This window comes from Bos mutus, chromosome 4 (genome assembly GCF_027580195.1).
Source record: "Bos mutus isolate GX-2022 chromosome 4, NWIPB_WYAK_1.1, whole genome shotgun sequence".
Classification (NCBI taxonomy): domain Eukaryota; kingdom Metazoa; phylum Chordata; class Mammalia; order Artiodactyla; family Bovidae; genus Bos; species Bos mutus.
The window spans coordinates 10,493,568-10,517,003 of record NC_091620.1 but is presented as its reverse complement, the minus strand read 5'-3'; the positions used below and the strand labels follow the sequence as shown (position 1 = coordinate 10,517,003).

At 49.9% G+C, this 23,436-nt stretch overlaps 1 protein-coding gene across 1 annotated transcript; it reads left to right on the top strand.

Moving 5' to 3' along the window:
• The first annotated feature begins 919 nt into the window (after positions 1–919).
• AKR1B1 (aldo-keto reductase family 1 member B) lies at positions 920–17,752 on the top strand. Its single transcript, XM_005902900.3, has 10 exons — positions 920–1,076; positions 9,256–9,423; positions 10,092–10,208; positions 11,303–11,380; positions 11,692–11,814; positions 12,278–12,384; positions 12,708–12,789; positions 13,318–13,401; positions 15,239–15,321; positions 17,332–17,752. Exons 1-10 carry the CDS (start codon positions 1,011–1,013, stop codon positions 17,372–17,374), a joined length of 951 nt encoding a protein of 316 aa, XP_005902962.2. The 5' UTR covers positions 920–1,010; the 3' UTR covers positions 17,375–17,752.
• Positions 17,753–23,436: the final 5,684 nt, after the last annotated feature.

Sequence of the window (23,436 nt, the reverse complement as noted above, 5' to 3'; positions counted from 1 at the left end):
GAGTGTGAAGATAGCCCTAGGAGGCTACATACAGGCTGCTGCTGCTGCTGCTAAATCACTTCAGTCGTGTCTGACTCTGTGTGACCCCATAGACGGCAGCCCACCAGGCTCCTCCGTCCCTGGGATTCTCCAGGCAAGAAGACTGGAGTGGGTTGCTACCTCCTTCTACAGGCTCAGTTCAGTTCAGTTCAGTCGCTCAGTCGTGTCCGAGTCTTTACGACCCCATGAATCACAGCACGGCAGGCCTCCCTGTCCATCACCGACTCCCGGAGTTCACTCAGGCTCACCTAAATCTCAAGCTGATGTTCTGCAACAAGATACAAACCATTTCTCTGGGGTGCACCTTACTAAGAGCAAAGGGCGCTAAACTCCAGAAGTAGTAGTCAGTTCAGTTCAGTAGTTCAGTCGTGTCTGACTCTTGGCGACCCATGGACTGCAGCACGCCAGGCCTCCCTGTCCATCGCCAACTCCTGGAGTTTACTCAAACTCATGTCCATTGAGTCGGTGATGACAGCCAACCATCTCACCAGTGTGTTCCTACAAATTAAAGTCCTGGCTTTGGTCAAATTCCCAAAAAACCATGCTAATAGGCTTGAACAATAAACTTATCCTTTTGCGCTCTCAAAAAAAAAAAAAAAGAGAGAAAAACCAAAACTCCTTCCCAGGCTATTATTTATGGGAATTCTGTTACTTTTGCTAACGCATTCGCGTTTCCACGCGCCACAGCTGCTGGCGGAGCTCGCTGCGGGGCGTGGGGGCGTGGGTAAACCGCCTACTCAAAAGGAATCCGGAGCCGCTAGGACCTAGCAGGAGGCACGTCCTCGCAGAGCCCCCCGGGCTAACAGACGTGCGGCATCCTGATTGCCGGGGCGGCCAATCAGAAGCTGCGCTTGCCGAGCCAGACACCCATCATACCCGCCCCTTCGGCCTGCCTCACCCGCTATTTAAAGAACCGCGCTGAGCCTGCTCGGCACGGTTCTCTGATCCCGGTCAGCAGAGCTCAAGCAATCATGGCCAACCACATCGTGCTCTACACTGGCGCCAAGATGCCCATCTTGGGGCTGGGCACCTGGAAGGTAAGTACTCTGGCGACCGTGCTCCGGGGTTCGCTTAAGTGCTCGGCGCGGCCTGGGGCGGGAAGAGACCGAGAGTGACCCTGAGCAGTGCCCCCCGCGGAGAACACCAGGCCTCGAGGGAGTCACGCTTGGGCTGGTCGGGTACCGGCAGGATCTGGGCCTGAGGTTCGGGAGCCCGGGCGCTGAAGCGGGCGGGGCGCTCGCCTCGGTCTCGGGCCGGGGGACTTACGGTGGGGTGGGGAAAGGGTGCTTGAGAACGGCTCGCGGGTGGCCGACCCCATAACTCCTCGTGCATGCGATCCGCTGGAATCCGATCTCAGCTGGAAAGGCAACTAGGGGGCGCCGATCGAAGGGAAATTTTCCCATGTCTCCGTCGCTGTGGCTCGGTGGATGAAGGTCTAGGAGGGGCGTTCCCAGAGATGGAGCAAAAAGGGGCGTGGGGCGTGGGGCGCCGGCGTCCCTGCCTAACCGCACCTGCGGGCCCCCGCGCCTTCTGTCTTTCTTCGCAATAGTTGATCCTTAACCGTTTCCGGCTTTGCTCCCTCAGGAATAAGGATCCCAAGGTAAGCCTGGAGTCTGCAGGTAATTGAATTAGGCGGCACGAGTGTGCCTAGGACCTTTTTATTTACACTGTCTCCAAACGCGCTGGTCGCTGAACTCCCGGAGGCCGGCGTGCCCCTCGGAGTGTCCTGTGCTGGACGAAGGAATCTGCGCGGGTGCGGGTGGTGAGGGGAGGTTCCCGCCCATGCAAAACTGAGGGCTGGCATCGGTAGTTAAAACTGCCTCCTGAAACCTCGGCACCTCTGGAACCTCTTCACAGCGTCCCCAGGAAAAGGTTAGGAGTAAAAATGGTAGTCTTGAGTATCTGACAGTTGGGGAGCACCGAGTGATGTTACGGAAGCCGAAGCAAAACCCCCAAATTTTAAACAGCTTATAAGTTATCTTGGGGTATTTTGTACATTACATTCCACGGCTATGAATCGGGTTTTCCAGGAATTTTAAATATAGGACTGGGCATTAGCCATTTGCACACTAAGAAAAGAAAAGACTATAGAGATTAAAGGCACCTTGAAACGGTCTGAAAGAGACAGAAGATGCTATTTATCTGTACCCTAACATCAGCAGCTGAAATCTTGTAAACGTTCACTGTCCTGGAGTTGCCTCCCAGGAAAAGTATTTCTTGGACAAAGGAATCAGTTATATGTGCCTTGTGTTTCCTTCCAAAAATCCAGTGGTGGCTCTAAGGGTGTAATTGAATTATGACCATTGTACCAAGTAAAATTCGGTCTGTCGCAGGTTATTCTCTTGGAATGGATGTGAACAGACACTTCCTTGGCAGTGGCAAATTACAATTTCTGAGGCAGCACACAGACAGACACGTGTCTCTGGAACAAAACCACCACCTCTCTGAGCCTTATAAGTTTGTGGTTTTAAAAACTGGGACCTTAGGTCCATTGTTTCAAAATCAGTACTCTCGGGTTAAATAAGGAGTAAAAGTTGATTTAAAACTAGGGCTTTATCATTTGGTTGAACTCTTAAAACCTACTCCCAAGGATGTATATTTAGTTAAGATAGCTCTATAAATTGGTGTGTTTAGATCATTCACTCCAGTAAGTTCGTTGAGTGTAAGGGTAGCGACTGACTTGGTCACAAACTATTTACAGAACTGCTCACAGAGCCTGGAAATGGTAGGTATCCTGAGGATAACATGTTGAATTAATATGAAGAAGTAAGATAATTTCAGATGTGGGGCAGTGGGTGAGGAGTTGAAGTTGTTTGGAACCTTGTAGAGGCATGGTAGGGGAGGTGACAGGGAGATAAATGGTTTAAGTATGGGCTTGGAGTAGAGTTCCTTCTTTATAAGGAGAAGTATATGAATAGTGTTTGATACCTTTCCCCTGTATGTGTAAAATATATATTTTCACAGATGCCGGACAAAAATGGGGTGACCCAAATACCATTTGCTTATCTTTGTGAGAACTGGGGGAAGCCCTGGGAGTGAGGGCAGTTCTTGGTTCCCATGCATCTTCCGTATCATGGTGGCTCTGTTGTATCCTTCGGACCCTTGGCAGGGCTCTGGGAGTCTCCAGTCAGTTACTTTGAAGGTCCTCAGACTCCCCCTTCCTCTCCTTGGAGGTGACGGTTTCAGTCCCCTGGAAGAACACCTATGCCTCCAAGCCCATGTGGCTTAGAGGCCATTTCCCCTTGGCAGGCTTGCCTTCCCCAGTGGACAATAAATAAGCCACGGGTATTGTATTCCCAGGAAGCGGCTAAAACAGATTACTTCTGATGCTGACCAGTGTCCTGTTGCTGATAAATGTGTGGAACTAGCTGGAAACTTTTTGATGGTAAATGGCCATTGTAACTTACCTACATACTCCAAGCCTAGGAGTAGAGGACAGTTTTCTCCGCTGCTTTTCCATCGTCTTCTGCCCACACCCACGAGCCTTTGAGACACTTCCCCCTAAATGTCCCCCACCCAATGAAAATTCAACATCACAGATAGACAGTACATCTGTGTGTGTCTTGTGACCCTTTGACAGGCCACAGAACATTTTATAAGCTAAGTGTTTTTGTTTTTGCCCCCAACAAACCGGTTTTTGCCTCTTTGAGGTTGATGAACACTTCCTTTAGGAGAAAATGCTGAGAAAGAACTGAGGCCAAGCTCTTGCCGGCCTGGGATCCTGGGCTAGAAACGTCGGAGCTAAACCAGTAGCTTGTCTTTCTGTTCACCTGCTTCATCTCCCTGCAGGCCTCCACCTGCAGCTCTTCAAGAGCAAAGATACTTAAATAAGTCCTGCCTGCGCAGGGCCAGCCCTGGGCCACCCCCATTACAACCAAGTGGAGACAGTGGTGTAATTTAGGACAGCTGGAGAGAAAGTTAATCTCAGTTTTCTTGTTGGTTTGTGTTTGTGGCCAGACCTGGTTGTGAGCTTTGGTGTAAAAAAATAGCCAAAATGGACTGTTTTCATGTGATAAGGCAATGAAAAAGATCCTTCTTCGGCAGTCTGCTCTTTATCATATGAAATTATGTTTTACATTATTAAACTGTAGATTTGGGCGTAATTGAACATGAGCCAAATGAGGTTGGCTTATCTGCACCAAGCAATAAAAACACCTCTGTTGAGGTGAAAGACTTTGTCATTCTCTGGATTCTCCCAGATGCCTATTCTATTGGAGTCTTATGAGTGTGGCAGACTTGAAGACTTCTTGGTACAAAATCGATGGATACGGGCATCATGTGTAAGCACAGGGCAGGCAAGCTGGCCCAGCTTGCTCAGGTTTCCCCGGACCTTATTGTCCATTGATTAAACTGGAGCAGGGTATAAACCCTTTCAGTCTCCAGAATATCTTTACGTTCAATATCAGGATACCTTTATTTTGTTTTGTTTTGGGAGGGTTTCTGTTTGTCTGCTTTTGGGCTGTATCACATGACATGTGGGATCTTAGTTCCCTGACCAGGGATCGAACCAGTGCCCCTTTATTGGAAGAGCAGAGTCTTAACCACTGAATCTCAAGGAAGTCTCACCTTTTGGTTATTAAGGTGCTTAATTGCAAACGAGAATGTTATTTGTAAATAGGACAAATCAAGACAGGGACTGTTGCCTAATGCCCATTACTTTGTGTGCTTTTCCAGCAACCCCCAGAGTTAGTAAACCGCAGCACGTTTTTATAAGCAAAGTTTTATTAGAACACATCTCACTCCTTTACATATTGTTTTTGCAGCAGCAGAGTTGAACAGGTGTGATGAGACTGTTTGGCCCACAAGGCCTAAAATATTTTCTGTCTGGCCACTTAACAGAAAAAGTTTGCAAATTTCTTTTCCAGAAGATTCTAAATAAATTAACTGGAAGTTGGAATACATTTTGAGAAATTAGGTCACAGATGTCTGTTTAGCATACATGTAGTTGAAATGCTTTATATACAATGAGAAGCAGAAAATCATATCATGACATCACTAATATTTTGAACAAAACCGATAATTAAAAAGTAAGGTTAGTTTTTTTTTAATGTAGGTTGAGCTTCTCTGAAGTGAAGCTGGTTTAATCAGAAGAGGTTAAACAATGCTTTTCAGTGACAACGTTTTTCTGATGTGTTACTTTTCAAGGCCTTAGAGGTTGACGCCCTGTTTCTTTATCAGTTTACATCAGAAGTTATGGTTCCCTATTTTTTGCTCCAAGTTTATCATTGGCACACTGTTAAACTTCTTACCCAGGTTTTTTTCCCCTCAAAGTAAAATTTCCTTTATTCCTATCCCCCCTCTTCATTACAAAAGTGATACCTGCTAACTGAAGAAAATATTTTAAAAAAGTCAGAAAGAACACAGTCCTCTCTTTCCAGACATCTGCATGTTAAAACTACAAAGGAGTCAATGTCTGAGATACTGTTTTAGATGGACTTTGTAGCCTGCCAGGTTCCTTTGTCCATGGAATTCTCCAGGCAAGAATACTGGAATGGATTGCCATTCCCTTCTCCAAGTTTGGAGCTGGAGTATTTTTGTTGTTTGTTTGTTTGTTTCTGACTTGCAGAGGGAACAGAGGGAAGGATATTAAGGTAACTAGCTGCACGAGCTCCATGCAGAGCGGAAGATGATTGGGTTTTAAGAGGAGAGGAGAGAGAGAGACACGGATAGTAATTATTCGAATTGGGACTGCCTGGCCTCGTGTGTTACATGAAAAGGAAATAGGCCCAGTTTGTGGAACTGACTGGGGTCTCGGGTAGAGATGTGTCAGCGATGTCACTTGGTACCATCAGCTAGAATGTTGTCCAGTTGCTGCTCAAGCTCAGAGCTCTAAGTTCTGAGGGGATGGGCATGGGCAGATGTGCCCAAGTCACAGGACAGATTGGTGGCAGAAGTGAGTTTCAAACATGATTTCGCCTATATGATTTGTATAATTTGGTTACTTATAACTTGGGTGTTTCCTCTACTGGTTTTCTGTGGATTTCCTGTTAGATGTATAGAAACATATTTTCATGACTTATCCTCTTTTCAAAGTCTCAGTCTGGACCCCTGACTTGTGTTTGCAGTTTTCAGTGTGGCCAGGGGGTGAGAAGATGGTGTAATCATGTGTTGGCATTCCCAAGTTTATTGAGCCTTACCCCGCCCCCCACCAGATCTTAAAGTGGCTGCTTCATTAGTGATGAGGAAAGTTAGTTTAGCCTCCTTCGGGGGAGGGTTCTGGGTAATTAGTACTGAACGTAGTTTGTGGATTCCAGTACATTTTCATCTCAGGATGGTTTTCCAAGCCCGGGTGACTTGTCCTCTCCCTGACCAGCGTCTCCCTTCCTCCAAGGACAGACCTCTGAGCCAAGGCTGGCCCTCAGGTCCTGGTGCCAGGGTTCAAACCCCGACATCTCTTTCTCACTGCTTAATCACGGGCCAGTTTCGTAAACTCCACACCTTCGTTCCCTAATCCAGAGATCACAGATAACCAGGGTTGTGGTGGAGATGCAATTCAGTGATATACTAAAAACTAGTGAAGACTGATCCATAATAAGTGGGAGCTGTTGTTATTTTCTCTCCGAGCCATTGTGCGCTGCACACCACGTGGGTCAGGTTCCATTTGTGATAGGACCTGCCCTGGCACAAGCCTTCTAGTAACCTCATGCCTGTCCCCGGGCTGGTCCTGGCCTGCCCAGCACAGGTGAGAGCCGTTGTCCCCACTGCACACAGGGCTGGAGGCCCCCCACAGCCTTCCCTCCCATTACTGCGAAGGTGTCTCTGGAGAGGGGAAGCCAGCATGTAGTATCCGTTTGCTGTAGTCCTCTTATGGATTGCCACAGCTTGTACGTATTGAATTTGTAAATGCCCAACAGTCCTTGCTTCTGCTCCTCATTGTCCTTTGAAAGCAGTTTGGACTCAGCTTCTCAGCACATGCTTCCCAACTAATCAGTCTTCTCTGTCCGGGCAAGGGTCAGGGAGCCACAGCTTCTTGGTGACCTCTTGTAGGTCATTTCTGTCCTTGGCTCATCTACACAAGCATCATAAGAACTTTTTTTTTTTTTTTCCCAGTTTTGGGTCCATTGTTCAGCAGCCTTGATTATCCTACTCGGCACTCTTTTGGTCCCAAGGAACCAAATAACCAATTTAATCTTAAGCAGGAAAGAAAATGTGTTGGGGGTGGGGAGTCACTGACTTAGAGGATGTCAGGAGTACCAGATCCAGGGCTATGAAGCACGTGACCAGGAGCTATCTCTCCTCCACTCTTCATCTGCCCCTCAAACCCCACTTCCGTCTAGCACCTCCTGGCACACGTGCTCCCCGCACAGAGTCGCCAGCAGAATGAAACCGTGTCCTGAGAGTGCCAGCTGAAGTCCAAAGGTGGAATCTTGTGGGCCTGCTGGGATTACATCTCGGGCCCTGTACCTGTCACTGTGGCAGATGCAGTGCGTGGCCAGGCCTCGGAAAGGTGCCAGCCCTCTGCCCGGGGTTGAGGGCAGTGAGCTGCTAGGCCAGCACAGTACAGGGCCCCACAGAGAAAGTCCAGCCAGGGTACCTTCAAGCCTGAAGAAAGTTGATGGCATGCTGGAGTCCCCTTCCTGGGTCTCTACATTCCACCTGGCTCTCTCTCCTGGGAAGGGGTGTGCCCTGCTCTCATCAGCGACAGGGGGCCCCAGGGACGCTGTGGCATTTCTGGCTATGCTGAGGTTCCCTGCCCTGTTCTTCTCACCGTGAAGGGCGGGGAAGACTGCAGGAACAGCTTGGGTCCTTCGGGGACCTAGGCGATGGCCAGGTCGTCTGAAGATGTCTGATGTCACACCCGAGGTCAGCATTGCCCGTCTGCCCACCCTGCTCCCTCCATGGTGGCGAGCGAGCTCATGGCTCGGTCTTGCATTCCTCCGCCTTCCTCTGTTCGCAACAGCTGATATCAAAACAGCAGATGTCTGCAGCTGCTCACGGCCCCCGGGGAGTTCCCTGCTCATTCTTTTCTACCCCAGCTCTCCGGAGGAACGCGCCCTATTCACCCAACAGTCCCATGCATGTGTTTGTTTTCCACCTCTCTGGTCCAAACAGGAGTGTCGTGCGGATGGTGTGTGCGCAGTCAGGCTGGGTGCTGGATGGCGGGGTGCTTCTGTGCCTTCCTGCTCACCCAGATGTGCACATGGTCCAAGCAGGGGCAGCGTTCAGTCTTTATGCAGCTCTGACCACAAACCATATGGTGGTCTTCCATGAATCCCATTTCCCCCTCCTGTCAACTCCTTTCTGTCCGCTAAGTGCCTTTGAGCGGCCACCTCCCGCCTCCACCTCTTAAAGCAGATTCCTGCACAGTGAGATTTGAGCACAAGCCTTTGAACCTGCAGCAGTCGTTTTTGACTTTGATACTCCCCAAACTGCATAAAAACAAGTGATGACCAATACCAGAATCCACTTGTAAAAGGATAAAATAAGTCATAGGCATTCATTGACGAAACTCGTGAACCAAACAGTAATTGGAATGAATATTTAACAGTGATTTTGAAGTATTTTGAGTTGTTTGAAAGCAGTGGTTTCCCTCATTATCTTAGGAACCTAATAGATTGAGATAGTGGGGGCTTTTGTTTATACAGTTCACTTTAGTCGCTCAGTCATGTCCAACTCTTTACGACTCCATGGACTGCAGCACTCCAGGCTTTCTCTGTCCATCACCAACTCCCAGAGCTTGCTTAAACTCATGTCCATCAAGTTGGTGATGCCATCCAAGCATTTCATCCTCTGTTGTCCCCTTCTCCTCCCGCCTTCAATCTTTACCAGCATCAGGATCTTTTCCAGTGAGTCAGTTCTTTGCATCAGGTGGTCAAAGTATTGGAGCTTCAGCTTTAGCATCAGTCCTTCCAATGAATATTCAGGACTGATTTCCTTTAGGATGGACTGGTTGGATCTCCTTGCAGTCCAAGGGACTCTCAGGAGTCTTCTCTACCACCACAGTGATTTGTAAATCAACAGATGCTGAACAAACAAGGAAGCGAGGGGCTTTGGTCCATCTAGTTAAGGTGATCTGTGCTGCTAGTAAAGGGTGGTCAGATTTTCCTAAAGTGAAGCACTGTGGCATCTCACCTCGGGTGGCCTGGCTTTGCGGGGGCCTTGAAGGAACAAGAGCTGCTGAGAAGCCTGGGTTCCCTTCCTCCTGGCTTCTGTGCAGACTGTGTTTTGTTTCATTTTTGGTCTTACCCCTTGTCTTCCATTTCCTGTTTCTTTCAGTCCCCTCCAGGCAAAGTGACGGAGGCTGTGAAGGTGGCAATCGACCTTGGGTACCGTCACATTGACTGTGCCCACGTGTACCAGAATGAGAACGAGGTGGGTTTGGCCCTCCAGGCAAAGCTGCAGGAGAAAGTGGTGAAGCGTGAGGACCTCTTCATCGTCAGCAAGGTACCCCACCCTGCAGGGGAGCCTAAGGGAGGGTTCTCGTCCATGTTCATCCAGGGCAGCATCCGTTTAGGGGCCAAGACCACACTCTGGGGTCTCTGAACATGGCTAGGGTTATCACCCAGCAGGCAGTTCTTCCTGGGCAAAGGTGTTGACTCAAGGCCATACCCAAGGCCATGTGGGCTCCAGGGCTCGCCTGTCTGTTGGATGGTCATTCCACTGGGACCCGTTGGCTGGAGCCCCTTGCTGATGAGGCTGAGGCTATGGGTTAGCATCCCCTTTCCAGAGGGTTATCTCTGAGGACAGGACTTGGTTCCCCTCTGCAGATCGAGCTCTCTTGGTGGTATCCAAGAGATACCGGGTGGGAGGGTGAGGCTGGCCCCACGAAGACCAGCCTGGTGGGAACTATGTTCAGGGCCTGGGGCTGGCTTGCCAACCTGCCCATTGCATTTTGTGCCTTCAGTTTGGTCCTCCTGAAAGGGTTCCTTGACCTGATTATCCTCCCTTCCTTTGGGAAGGTAGGATTCACGTGTGCAATAGAATCTCTGTCCCCACCGTTGACAGCATCACGGTGAAGTCTGTGGGTTGTGGGTGCGGAAAGCGAGTCCCCTGTCCCCGAGCCATCTGGCTTCCGGCCTGCGGGCTAAGGCATGTTCCCTCCCCGGCTTCAGCTGTGGTGCACGTATCACGACAAGGACCTGGTGAAAGGTGCCTGCCAGAAGACGCTCAGCGACCTGAAGCTGGACTACCTGGACCTCTACCTCATCCACTGGCCCACAGGCTTCAAGGTAGGGGCTCAGCGGTCTCCAGTGGCATCGCCCTCTGCTGTTAGCAGGTCGCAAGCGGGTAGACCCTCTTTGTGTGTCCCTGCCGCTGCACTCGAGGTGCGGTCCCTAGACCAGCAGCAGTGGCCTCGCCTTGGAGCTTGTTAGAAGTCCGCCTCGGGCCCCACCCAGCCCTCTGACCCAAACCAAGGGTGGCTCACGTGCACGTTTCAGAGTTGGAGGAGCACCACTCTTTGTTATTTGGTAATTGGGTAATTTCAACCTTTGCAACAGTGAACACAGCTGAGGTGACACTCCTGCCCATAAGGCAGCGTCATCAGCTGCCACCACTCCCCACCACTTCAGGCACCTTCACATACACACACACACACATATATACACAGGCACACACACATACACACGCACACATATACACACACACACACATATATATACACACACACACACACACATACACACACACATATATATACACACGCCTGCACCCTGCACTTAATGCATGCGTTTTCCCGTATTCCATACACATGACATCTGTGGAAGCTTGATAAACCTCGGCAACCTACCTCTTGACACAAAAGAACTCTAGAGTTATTCCATCCTTAGCCTCCATTCTAGCCACAGGCTCAGTTTTCTGCTTCATCAACCAGTGTGAAAGCATGTGGGTTTTACCCTGAAGCTCTTATTTTATTGCACTGTGGTGTATCTGGGCCTGACTTACATCCTTTGTTTTTTTCACAATAAGCTGGGAAGGCTCAGCGAGGTGGTGGTTTTGTAGGCTTGGGTCTAGCCAGAACATGGGCCCTGGGTCCCCTGCTATCCACACACCCGCATCCATGGCAGGCTTCATCTCACTGACCAAGAATTGTCCATCTCCACACAATGGTCAGTGCCCACCCATCTGATAGAAAAGGGGTCTAGAGGCTTCAGGAGCTGTCTGCTATTTCTTTTTCCCAATGATATGAATTTGCCCTTGATTATCCTCTGCAAACAGACAGCTGTTACAGCTTAGAGTAATTGTTTTAGAACTTTGCTTTCCATAGTGCGTCTGCCCCAGCAGATCTCTGCAGGTCTGTGATTGTTTTTGATTGTTACTGCAGCCTGGGAAGGACTTCTTCCCATTGGATGAGGACGGCAACGTGATTCCCAGTGAGAAAGATTTCGTGGATACCTGGACGGTAAGGCGGCCCCTGGCTTGGCCTCCCCTTTCTTGCTGGCTCCCCGGCCTCCTCGTAAGGGACCAGGCGTGAATGATCTGCTCCACCATTTCTTTCACCATGATTGTTATTCTGTCACTGCTGTGGCTCTTCCTGCCTCATTAAAGCCATCCTGGCTTTTGTCTTGATGCCTCTTGTCTTCCCAAAGATCTGACTTGCTGGCACTGAATAATAAGGGCATGACCTGTTAAGCTGGCTGGTACAAAAGGTGCTTCTGGTCCTTGTCCTTCTGGGCACATGTCAGCAGCAAGCAGACCCTCTTTGGTTTCTAGGCCATGGAAGAGCTGGTGGACGAAGGGCTGGTGAAAGCTATTGGAGTCTCCAACTTCAACCATCTCCAAGTGGAGAAGATCTTAAACAAACCTGGCTTAAAATACAAGCCGGCGGTTAACCAGGTAATGTCAGCAGGGGAGCTGGTGTGCATGGGAGACTGTTCTGTGACACTCTGATGCTAGCACTTCCTTGTTATCCACACCACCTGGTGTGGATAACACCCTGAGTTATGGCTCAGAAAAGACGGTGCCACATCTGAGTGAAACTTGCAGGAGAGAAAGGGTTTTGTGATGACTCAGAGTCTTGAGACGAGCTGTGTGCAGACATTGACATCCTCAGACCTGTCACAGTTGATAAATGGCCAAAGCCAGAAAAAAACCTCGAGGCCCATGGCCATGGTAACAAGACTAGGATCCTTAATGTCAAGAACACTAGCTGGGAAGCAAGAGTTGTCACCGCCCAGCCAGGAGATGGGACGCGGGTTGCCCATAACTTTCTGTCTGGAGGGAGGGGTCTTAGCCAGGGAGGACTTCCGGTGTGGCCCGTGCCCATGGGCAGCATCAACCCTCCTGTGTGTATCTGCAGATCGAGTGCCACCCATACCTCACTCAGGAGAAGTTAATCCAGTACTGCAACTCCAAAGGCATTGTGGTGACTGCCTATAGTCCCCTCGGCTCTCCTGACAGGCCCTGGTGAGTCTCCATGGGGTCATGTTCTCTTATCTGTTGGCAGAGATTAGAAATGGCTGAAAAAGGAAAATTCAGCATCAAGGAGAGTGCTTCCGAGGTGATCAGCAGATCTCCTGGGAGCCTCCTGTTGGGTTTCCTGGTTGGCATTTTTAGTAGCAGGATGCCTCCTTTTTTCCTCAAAGGGTTGTAAGTTTATAACTGAGCTCTGAGGAGAAGACTGGCGGGCTGCCCTCTGAGGTCAATGGGCCTTAGGATTAGGGTCATGGCTGCCTTGAGCAGTGGTGACGGTGGTCGCTCACGCAGACCATCTTGCTGTCTATCTCCAGGGCCAAGCCCGAGGACCCTTCCATACTGGAGGACCCCAGGATCAAAGCGATTGCAGACAAGCACAATAAAACCACAGCCCAGGTACGGCCGTTTCCAGGCTCTCGTGACTGTTCCCAGAACTTCCTGCATTTGTGGTGGTTCCCGTTAGCCTGGAGGAGCAAGCCCAGTCAGCCCTCCCCAGACGTATGGCTTGGGTCCTGAAGCGTGGTAGAAAGGGCACAGAGGACCCTTAGAAGACCATATGGGGCTGGGGATGATCAGACCTGCCCCGCTACCTCTGAAGGCTACTATGAGGGTCCACACTCACCCTTGTTCAGGAAAGCCCATCTTTGCTTGCAGAAGGGCTCAGCTGTGTGCTCCCAAAGGCTAGCAGGAGCTCCTAGACAGGGAGTAACATACAGAGAGACACGGAGGCTGAGAGCTGGGCTGGGGGACTGAGCGCCTCCCTTCCTCCTTGCAGGGTGTGAGGCATCACCCCTGAGCTGGACTCCTCACTGTGAAGTTCTGGGGTTTCTCTCTTAGGGTGTGGGCCGGGCTGGGGGTCAGATTGGGCGAGTGGAAAGTGCAGAGCTCCTGATGGACGTACGCCCTTGACATCTCTTTGCACAGGTGCTGATCCGATTCCCCATACAGAGGAACCTGATCGTGATCCCCAAGTCAGTGACACCTGAACGCATTGCTGAGAACTTCCAGGTAAGCCCTGGTTGGTCGCCCCGGGGCCCCCTCGGTGGAGGAGGGGCCAGCTTTTTACCAGGCCTCTGGATGGTCAAGTGTGGGCCCCCCGCCGTCTCCGCTCAGACAGGGAGCCCACTGTAGACACAGGACACTGGTTCCTCGTGGGTGGCAGTGCTGTGCCAGGGTGGGCCCTGGGCCTCGTTGTACGCACACACACCTGTGCTGGGACTTGTCATTTGCCTGAGAAATGTTGCTCTTGAGTGATGCTGCCCGGATTTGCATCAGGGCTCAGTTTCCCCATCTGTAAAATTGATAACCTATTTCAAGGGTTATCACGAAGATGAAATAAGATGCACACAGCACCTGGTGCACTCAGGAAACACTGCCGTGCTGACAGCTCCGTGGCCTGCAGAGACCTTGCAGGGCTCCAGTGAGGTGTCCTGTGCGGTCCTCTGGGCACCTGCCAGAGCCGAGGAGGCCTTCTGACTCCACAGCCCCTCCTGCCCACCTGCCTGCCTCCCGCACCAGTGTCGGGGGCCGGGTCAGGAGACGAGCTCACCAGGAGGGTCCCAGTGCCAGTGCCCCTGAGCCTCTGCTCACCCTGAGGCAAGCAGCTCTCAGTCTTCACCCAAGCCCTGGTTCCTGTGACTCTGTTTCCAGGGAGAGCGACTGATCACTCCTGTTCCACTGGTTGGAGGCTGCGGCTGTAACACCAGCTGCTGTCCACCTGGGGCCTGGGCAGGGTGGAGGAGATAGATAAAGTGATAAAACAGCATGAGAACCACATATTCTGCTAGAGATGGATTTTTTTGTTTCCTGTTTTATTTTTTCAAAGCGTTGGAAAAATTTTCATTAAAAATTTTTTTTAAAGACCCACTTTTGTTATTTTTCAAACCTATTTACTTTTAATTGGAGGATGTGTTAGTTGCTCAGCCGTGTCCGACCCTTTCTGACCCTTTGCGACCCAATGAACAGTAGCCTCCTACATTCCTCTGTCCATAGGATTTTCCAGGCAAGAATACTGGAGTGGGTAGCCATGCCCTTCTCCAGGGGATCTTCCCGACCCAGGGATCGATACTTGGTCTCCCACACTGCAAGCAGATTCTTTACCATCTGAGCCATCAGGGAAGCCCAGTTGGAGGATACTTGCTTTACAATATTGTGTTGGTCTCTGCCACACATCAGCCATAGGTGTACATACATCCCCCTCCCTCATTTTTAAGCTTCCAGGCCACATGGCATGTGGGATCTTAGCTTCCTGACTAGGGATCAAACCCTCGCCCCCTGCAGTGGAAGCACAGAGTCTTAACCACTGGCCTGCCAGGAAATTCCCTGGGCAGAGGTTTTGAAGTGAACTAAATAGGAAAAAAAAGAAGTATCATTTTGCCTGGAGGATCTGGAAGGCAAAGGTCTGTTTTCATCGTTCGTATCATACCCAGACAAAACATGTGCATTCTGAGTGGCCATGTAATAAACTTTCTCTGAGTTTAGTCTACCTTCCTGCTCCTCCGCATAGCAGGCAACATCTCACCAGTGGTCCTGCCTGGAGCTGATCATATGCTTTTATATTCTGTGTTGGATTTTGTTGATGCTAAGTCATGTCTGACTGTTTTGCGACCCCATGGTCTGTAGCCCCCCAGGCTCCTTTGTCCATGGGATTCTCCAAGCAAGAATACTGGAGTGGGTTGCCATTTCCTTCTCCCGGGGATCTTTCTGACCCAGGGATCGAACCTGAGTCTCCTGCATGGGCAGGCAGATTCTTTGCCACTGAGTCACCAGGGAAGCCCTTACCTGTGTTGGATAGCTATTTACAGAGCTTTACCGGATTGTGGTTTCTGTTTTGTTTTCTTTTTAGGTCTTTGACTTTGAACTGGACAAGGAGGATATGAACACCTTGCTGAGCTACAACAGGGACTGGAGGGCCTGTGCCTTGGTGAGGTGAGTGCCGGGAGAGCCCCTGGAGGGATGCAGACGAAAGAATAACTGCCGGAGGCCTTACCACCCAGGTCCTGCTCATGCAGCAGCTTTGGCTTGTTCATGTTACCTGGCCTTCTCCGTGTGCAGCAGGGAGCATTTACAGCATGTCAGCTGAGCTGCACTCAGCTCCGGGGAAATGCCCGGCGCCCTGCCCTAGTCTCTCCTCACCCTGTGCACTGTTGGCCTAACCTGCAGTAACCTGGGGGCCAAACAGCTCCTTTTTTTTTTTTTAAGCTGGGGTATAGTTGCTTCATAACATTACATTAGTTTCTGCTGTACAAGGAAGTAAATCAGCTATGTCTATATAGATCCCCTCCCTCCTACCCTGTCCCACCCATCTAGATATATTAACTTTTCCTTTTCAAAATTAAGTGGCTCATATGAAACCAGATGATTCCAGGTGGCTCCTGCCCCACCTTCCTGGAAGAATTTCCCCGTGACTCTTTATCCATAAGGACTCATGAGAGGGTTTTGGTCGGAAGACTGTGTGCTCGGGGCCCACCAGCACCCCAGCTCTGACACTGGAGCCACTAGACCCCTCCAGTAGACATGAGCTGGTTCCTTGTGTTCCCTCTGATTTGTAGTTTGGAAGGAGATGACAAGGAAGTAGGGTTTGGTTTTATTTTCTTTTTCCTTTTCGTTCCACTACATTAACTCAGGAAAGTTTAAAACACATTTCCTGCTTTCAAGGAGACTCTCCCCATTTTACACGGAGACTAAGAACTTGCCTGTCCCTGTTTGTGTTGTCCGACCTCACCGTTCTTCTCTGTCCCCTCTGGTAGTTACCATCCTAAGCAGAGTTTGAGTGTTCCCTCAGGCCAGCCCGGGTGCTAGCTGTCTTTCCAGCCCTTTCTCTCCCTCCAGCTCCTAGCTGGCATCCCTGGTGGTCCCCCTACTCCTCCGGCAGGTGTCCCCAGGTTTGCTTCTTGATTAACAACTCTCGCCTGTGAGCGTGCGGCTGCCATGCTGTGGCCACAGGCGAGTTTACCACTGGCCCTCTCTGAGGTCCCTGTATGTGTTAATGGCACTGACCCTTTAGACATTAAAGGCTTGTTTGATCTAGTGGGCAAAGGAGAGAGACAAGAGAAGTGAATCAGTCACCAGGTTCCATCCTTGTTCTCCTTTGAGAACCGCTCATCATTCAGTTTCCTTTCTCCTTCCAGCTGCTGACACAGCATGTGGCAGGGCAGCTGCTGGAGGCCACTGATGTGTAATGGATTAGGAAAGAGCTGTTTTCCCCAAGCAGGGTTCACCCTGAGGCCTTTCACACTCCTCCCAGCCAGGCTTTCCAACACTATATACCTCCAACACAGGCCATAAGACTGTGAACCTTGGCAAACAACTCTTGTATCTTTCCACCCCCAGCTCAACGTCCAGCCTGTCCCCTCTCCCTGTGTTTCCTATAGCAAATCTTTAGTTGTTCACTTCAGCTCCCACTGGCCCTGGGAGACTTCTGGAGATGACAGTGGCCTCTTGCCCCCTGTGTTCCAAGCACTTGCTGTGTTATGTGTGTTCTGTGTATCTGAGTCTGCTTTGTTTTTTAATTGGTGGAAAATCGTTTTACAATTTTGTGTTGGTTTGTGCAGTACACCAGTAAGAATCAGTCATAGTTTTGTGTGTATATATATCCCTTCCCTCGAGGCTCCCTGCCCTCCCCCAACCCCACCCCTCCAGGTCATCACAGAGCGCCAGGCTGGGCTCCCTGTGTTATTTAGCAACTTCCTACTGACTTTTTGTTTTACACATGATAGTATATATATATGTCAGTGCTACTTTCTCCCTTCGTTCCACCCTCACTTTCCTCCGCTGTACCCACAAATCCATGTTCTACCAGGTTCATCAGTTCCGTTTTTCTAGATTCCGTGTATACGCATTAATGTACAACACTCAAGACATCGTTTCTATTTGAAATTGGTTACGGTAGCAGTCTCAGCCAGGAAAGGCTAATGTGTTCCTGTTTCCTCCTGACAGCTGTGCCTCCCACAGGGATTACCCCTTCCACGAGGAGTTCTGAAGGCGTTCTGAAGCTGCGGGCGCCTGCCCTTGCCCAGGTGACCCGCCGTCTCCCACCTCGCTCTTCTTGTGTGTAGCGTAATTTGGCCCGTGTCCCTCAGTGGTGGGTCAGCAACTTCTAGACAAACCCGCGAGGGCTCGGCCAGCTTGGTGTCGGGTCCAAAGAGCAGAATCAGTAGATTAGTAGAAGTCTCTTCAGTTTTCCTTTGCCCTTCTAGTCTGGGGATCTGGGGAACATGCAACCCAAATACTCTTTTCTAAATTGAATTCACAAAATCAGAATAGTGCCTCTAACAGTGGGGTTTTGATTGCTTGGAACTGTAATCCTTTCAGCTAGGCTTTTCTTTGCCTCAAATAAAAAGTGCTCTTATGAGTTTGATGTTGTCTGTTTTGTATCCGTTTGTTGAAACAGTACACTGCCTTCTGTGCCCCTCGACCTTCCTCCCCAGATACCATACAGCTCAGCTCCACAACAGGAGGAAAGACTTGGCATCTTAGCACTTAGGACCTCAGTACCACATCCACTTGGCTTTAGGGGGCTGGACATCTGACTGCACATCAGACACCCGGGGGGCTTTGAACGCGAGCATGCTGGTCCTCATCCCTGGAAACTTATCTGATTGGTGCAGGTGTAGCCAGGACATCAGGAGTTTGCAGGACCCCAAGGTGACCCTTGTGCAGCCAAGCTGAGAGCCAAAGCTCTAGGACCGAACCAGAACACAAACCCGTTTGTAATTTCACAGATTTACTTGGTTTTTTCTCCTACTTGTGAAGGCCAAAGTCCTGTGGTTACTAAACAGCACCATTCATGAGAGACTGCTCTCAGGAAGCTCCTTGTCTGGGGCAGAGGGAAGAAAAGCAGCAGTAATCGGTAGCTGGGGCCACTATAACAAAAAACCAGAGACTGGGTGGTTTAATGTATTTCTCACAGTTCTAGAGGTCTGAAGTCAGAAATCAGGGTGCCAGCGTGGTTGAGTTCTTATGAGGGCCCTCTATGGCAAGTAGATGGCTACCTTCTCACTATATCTTCCCGTGATAGAAATGAAAGAAAGCTTTCAGGAGAGCCAACTCATTGGAAAAGACCCTGATGCTGGGAAAGATTTAAGGCAGGAGGAGAAGGGGACAACAGAGGATGAGATGGTTGGATGGCATCATTGACTCAATGGACATGAATTTGAGCAAACTGCAGGAGATAGCGAAGGACAGGGAAGCCTGGAGTGCTGCAATCCAGGGGGTCACAAAGAGGGAGACCCGGCTGAGCGACTAACACTAACTTAACTGATCAAAATAACAAAGGCCAGGAAGGAGATTGGATAGACAAGTGTTGACTTCAAGTTTAAAAAGACAAGTTGCTTTGCTTTGCTCCTGGCTCTGTTAATTGGATGACTAGCCACTTTCATTCGGTGAGAGCTGCTTTGCAGATGATCCATGTGTCAGATGGATAGTATTTAGTTCGGCAGCGTTGGTTGCTGGGTCTCACTCAGGGATGCAGGAGAACAGTCCGGCCCCTGAGTGGCTGGGGTGGATCCAGGTGGGGGGCCCACCAGCTCACCAGCTGGCAGCCCTGCGCCTGGATCCCTCACTTACTGAAACCTACCCGTCACTGTGTTCCCCCTGCTTGGTAGGCAGGTCCCACCTTATCCCAAGTTGAACTGCAAATCTCTTGCGTCACCCTCCAATCACCAAGAACTGTGTGTGTGTCGCTCAGCCATGTCCAACTCTTGTGACCCCATGGACTGTAGCCCACCAGGCTCCTTTGTCCATGGAATTTTCTGGGCAAGAATACTGAAGCGGGTGCACATGCCCTCCAAGGGATCTTCCCAGCCACCAAGAGCAGACTATCATTTTATAAACGGTTATGGCAAGTCCTCTGAGAACTAGTTCGCAAACCCTGTTTCTCCAGGTAGCAAGAGCTGGCTTAAGTGCTCTCTGGGAAAGCTTTGGGGTCATCGCTAGTAAGATTTAAAATCAGATGCCTGCCTTCTAGGTCCCTGCTTAAAAACACGTTCAAAACAAGACCATTTAGAAGCCAGCCAGGAGCACAAACCAGATAAAATTCCCTCTGCTGGTCCCCTCCCACTTTCTAACCTACCTCGACTTGTATCTGGTTTCCCTGGTGGCTCGGATGGTAAAGAGTCTGCCAGCAATGTGGGAGACCTGGGTTCGATCCCTGGGCTGGGAAGATCCCCAAGAGAAGGAAATGGCAACCCACTCCAGTACTCTAGCCTGGAAAATTCCATGGGTGGAGGAGCCTGGCAGGCTACAGTCCATGGGGTCGCAAGAGTTGGACAGGAGTGAGCAACTTCACTTTTTTTTTTTCTTTTCCAATTGTATCTAAGAACTCTCACTTGGCTGGTGTGGAGGTTGAGGAGGGGGATCAGATGAGGGGGATCAAAACCTATCATGAACGGCTGGGTCTGCATGTTGAAGGTGAAATACAGTATTTGCAGCATAAGACCCAAGCTGATAGACACCAGAGGGTCTCTATGGATAGAGATGCTGCTTCTCGCCCCACCTCCCTCCTCTCACCCATCCCCAGGCGGGTTGCAGCCCAGCCTCAGGACTCAGGTAAACCCCTGGTCCCAAATGCAGTGACACTTTAGAGGCCAAGTTAGTGGCAGTTACAGAACAATGGTGCAGGTCTTTGCTTTGTGGAGCTCTGTTGGGGCCCTGAAATATATTCACAGGTTTAGAGTTGGACCAAAACAAAGTTCCAGGCAAAGAGTAGTATTGTTCAGATAATGAGGCCAGCTGAAAGATGGAACAGAATTTGAATCGCATGGGTGATTAAGACGTGCTTGAAAACCTGCCCTGAACAATAGTGGCGCAGGTTGAATGCAGACCGCATAGTTGAAGGTCTAGGATTTCACGTTTCTCAACACAACATCCTTCCCAAATGAGCTGTTTCAGTGCAGCATCTGGCAGAGTCCTGGGGGTTCTCCCTCCAGGAGAAATAAGTTGGGCTTCTGAGTCAATGTTGGGCTCAGCCCGGCAAGGCTTTGGCGAGGGGCTGTCTCTGGGGGTTCATGGCTCCTAGGGTCCAGCTCTGGGTCACGCTTAGTCTTTCTGACCCTTGATGGCATTTTCCAGCTGTGCTGCAAGGAAGACGTGGGGCTCAGGATCCCCAAGGCGAGCCTCTTTTCTTTTCCTCCCCAGAGTTTGGCTTCTCAGGTCCTCCAGCCCAACTCCCAGCTAAGCCCAAGGGAGCACCAGTGTTGGTTTCCCTTGCCCTCCTGTCCGCAGTGCCTAGAACCGTGCCTGGGCACAGAGTGGGCACTTGGTGACGGCAGCTGTGTGTGCAACTGAGTTAACACATGAAGAGCTTATAACAACTAGCAGTGAAAACCTAGAGTGAAATCAGTGTATTTTAGACCAAAGAGGGGCTGCTTAGTTCTGACTAGTGGCCCAAAATACATGAGAGGTAGCAGAGTTGTATAAATATAGACAGTGTCTTTGTATTTTTTAAATAAGGTTGGCTTTATTATTTTTAAAATTTATTTTATCATTTTTGGTTGCATTGAGTCTTCGTCGCTGCACGTGGGTTTTCGCTAGTTGTGGCAGGCAGGGGCTGTTCTCCAGTTGCAGCTCACAGGCCTTAGAGCGCAGGCTCAGGAGTTGTGGTGCATGGGCTTAGTTCCCCCGCAGCTCGTGGGATCTTCCCAGACCAGGGATGGAGCCTGTGTCCCCTGCATTGGCAGGCAGATTCTTTACCACCAGACCACCAAGGAAGTCCTGGATGTGCCGAGACTTCACTGCAGCTGTGTCCTTCCTAATCCATGACTCACCTCTATTCATACAAGTGCTGCCCTCCTAGCAGTCAGGAGGATTAAGACTGTGAATGTGAAATTTACCTCCCAGGCTTTGCACACAGCCCTTGATACATGCTAGTCATCATCGTTGATGTTGTTCAGTTCAGTCGCTCAGTCATGTCCAACTCTTTGGGACCCCATGGACTGCAGCACGCCAGGCTTCCCTGTCCATCACCAACTCCCGGAGCTTGCTCAAACTCATGTCCATCGAGTCGGTGATGCCATTCAACCATCTCATCCTCTGTTGCCCACTTCTCCTCCTACCTTCAATCTTTCCCAGCATCAGGGTCTTTTCCAAGGAGTCAGTTCTAATCAGGTGGCCAAAATGTTGGAGTTTCAGCTTTAGCATGTTAATTAACGTTAACATGATGTTGTTAATATCATTATTATTACTGTAACTATATTTTGCAACAGAAGCAAGCCCCCAGCACCCCACCTCCCCAGTTTGTGGATGGTGCCCCAAGGGTTGGAGCTGTGTCCAGAGTGAGGCTGTTTGCTCTGCACGACTAGTTCTTTCTCCACTGCCTGGACTCAGTCCAGCTTCAGGTACAGAAAGGGCCACTCCTAGTACCTTTATCTGTGAGCAGCACACTGTGAACTTCTGCTTCCAGCCTCAAGGACTGTGCTTCCTGGCAAGAAGAGTGAGCCCTGAAGAAAACGCTGCCCACGTGTTTTAAGAAGTTTTTTTTTTTTTTTCCCTGTACTGATGGAATCACAGAGCATTGGAGATCAAATAACCCAGGGTTTTCCAACCTGTTTTTGGCAGTAGGCTCCTTTCTCTAAAATAAACCCTCTCTCTATCCTCAATATATACACTAGATAAGAAGAGAGCTGCTGTGGTTTAAGTGAGGGAGGAGTCTGGGAACCAAATCAGTTATTACCCCCCTACACACAGCCCCAGCCGTGAGGGCCCTGGAACACAGTTTCTAAGCCTTGGGATTCAACTCTGTGTATGTGTGTTTTAAACAACAAACTATATTTATTTCTAGCTCCGTCGGTAAAGAATCCGCCTACAATGCAGGAGACCCTGGTTTGATTCCTGGATCGGGAAGATCCTCTGGAGAAGGGATAGGCTACCCACTCCAGTATTCTTGGGCTTCCCTGTGGCTCAGCCGGTAAAGAATCCGCCTGCAATGCGGGAGACCTGGGTTCGATCCCTGGTTTGGGAAGCTAGATCCCCTGGAGAAGGGAAAGGCTACCCACTCCAGTATTCTGGCCTGGAGAATTCCATTGAACTATACAGTCCATGGGGTCGCAAAGAGTCAGACAAGATGGAACAACTTTCATTTGACTTCCCTGGTGGCTCAGACGGTAAAGCCTCTGCCTACAATGAGGGAGAACAGGGTTCTATCCCTGGGTCGGGAAGACCCTCTGGAGAAGGAAATGGCAACCCACTCAAATACTCTTGCCTGGAAAATCCCATGTACGGAGGAGTGTGGTAGGCTACAGTCCATGTGGTCTCAAAGAGTTGGACACAACTGAGCAACCTCACATTTAACATTTATTTCACACAGTTAGTTGCTAGAGTCCAGGAATTTCAGAGGGGCTTAGCTGGGTGGTTTTGGATGGAGGAATCACTCAGTGAATACAACAGCTGTGACTCATCATGCTAAGGCTTGACTGAGGCTGGAGGGTCTAGTTCCAAGATGGTGCACTCAACCACTGGCAAGTCAGTACTGGCTATTGGCAGGAGGCCTTAGTTTCTCCCCACATGCCCCTTTCCATAAATCTGCTGTTCATGACATGGTGGCTGACTCTCCCTGATGTGAGTGACCCAAGAGGGCACAAAGGGGAAGCCACAGGTCTTCACTATCTAAACTCAGAAGTCAGACACCATCATTTCCACCAAAAGTCAACCCCAATGACACCATGGAGGCTGGCTCCCACAAGTTACAAACCTAGAACTGCATCTTGTGTAGAACCAGGGAAGCCCTCAGAAGTAACAAACATGCACATATTTCAAAAGAATATATGATCAGATTGGCATTTCCAGCCAAGCAAACTTTTGGTTTTACAACAACAAAAATCTCTGAGGATCAGAGAGGTGAAGAGACCAGTCAAAGCTCACAATGCAAGTTTTTAAAAATTTATTGAAATACAGTTGATTTATAATGTTTTATTAGTTTCTGGTATACTTCCTGAAGGAAATGAAATCACTATCTCAAAAAGATATCTGCTGGGAGGGAGGAGGGAGGAGGGTTCAGGATGGGGAACACATGTATGCCTGTGGCGGATTCATTTTGATATTTGGCAA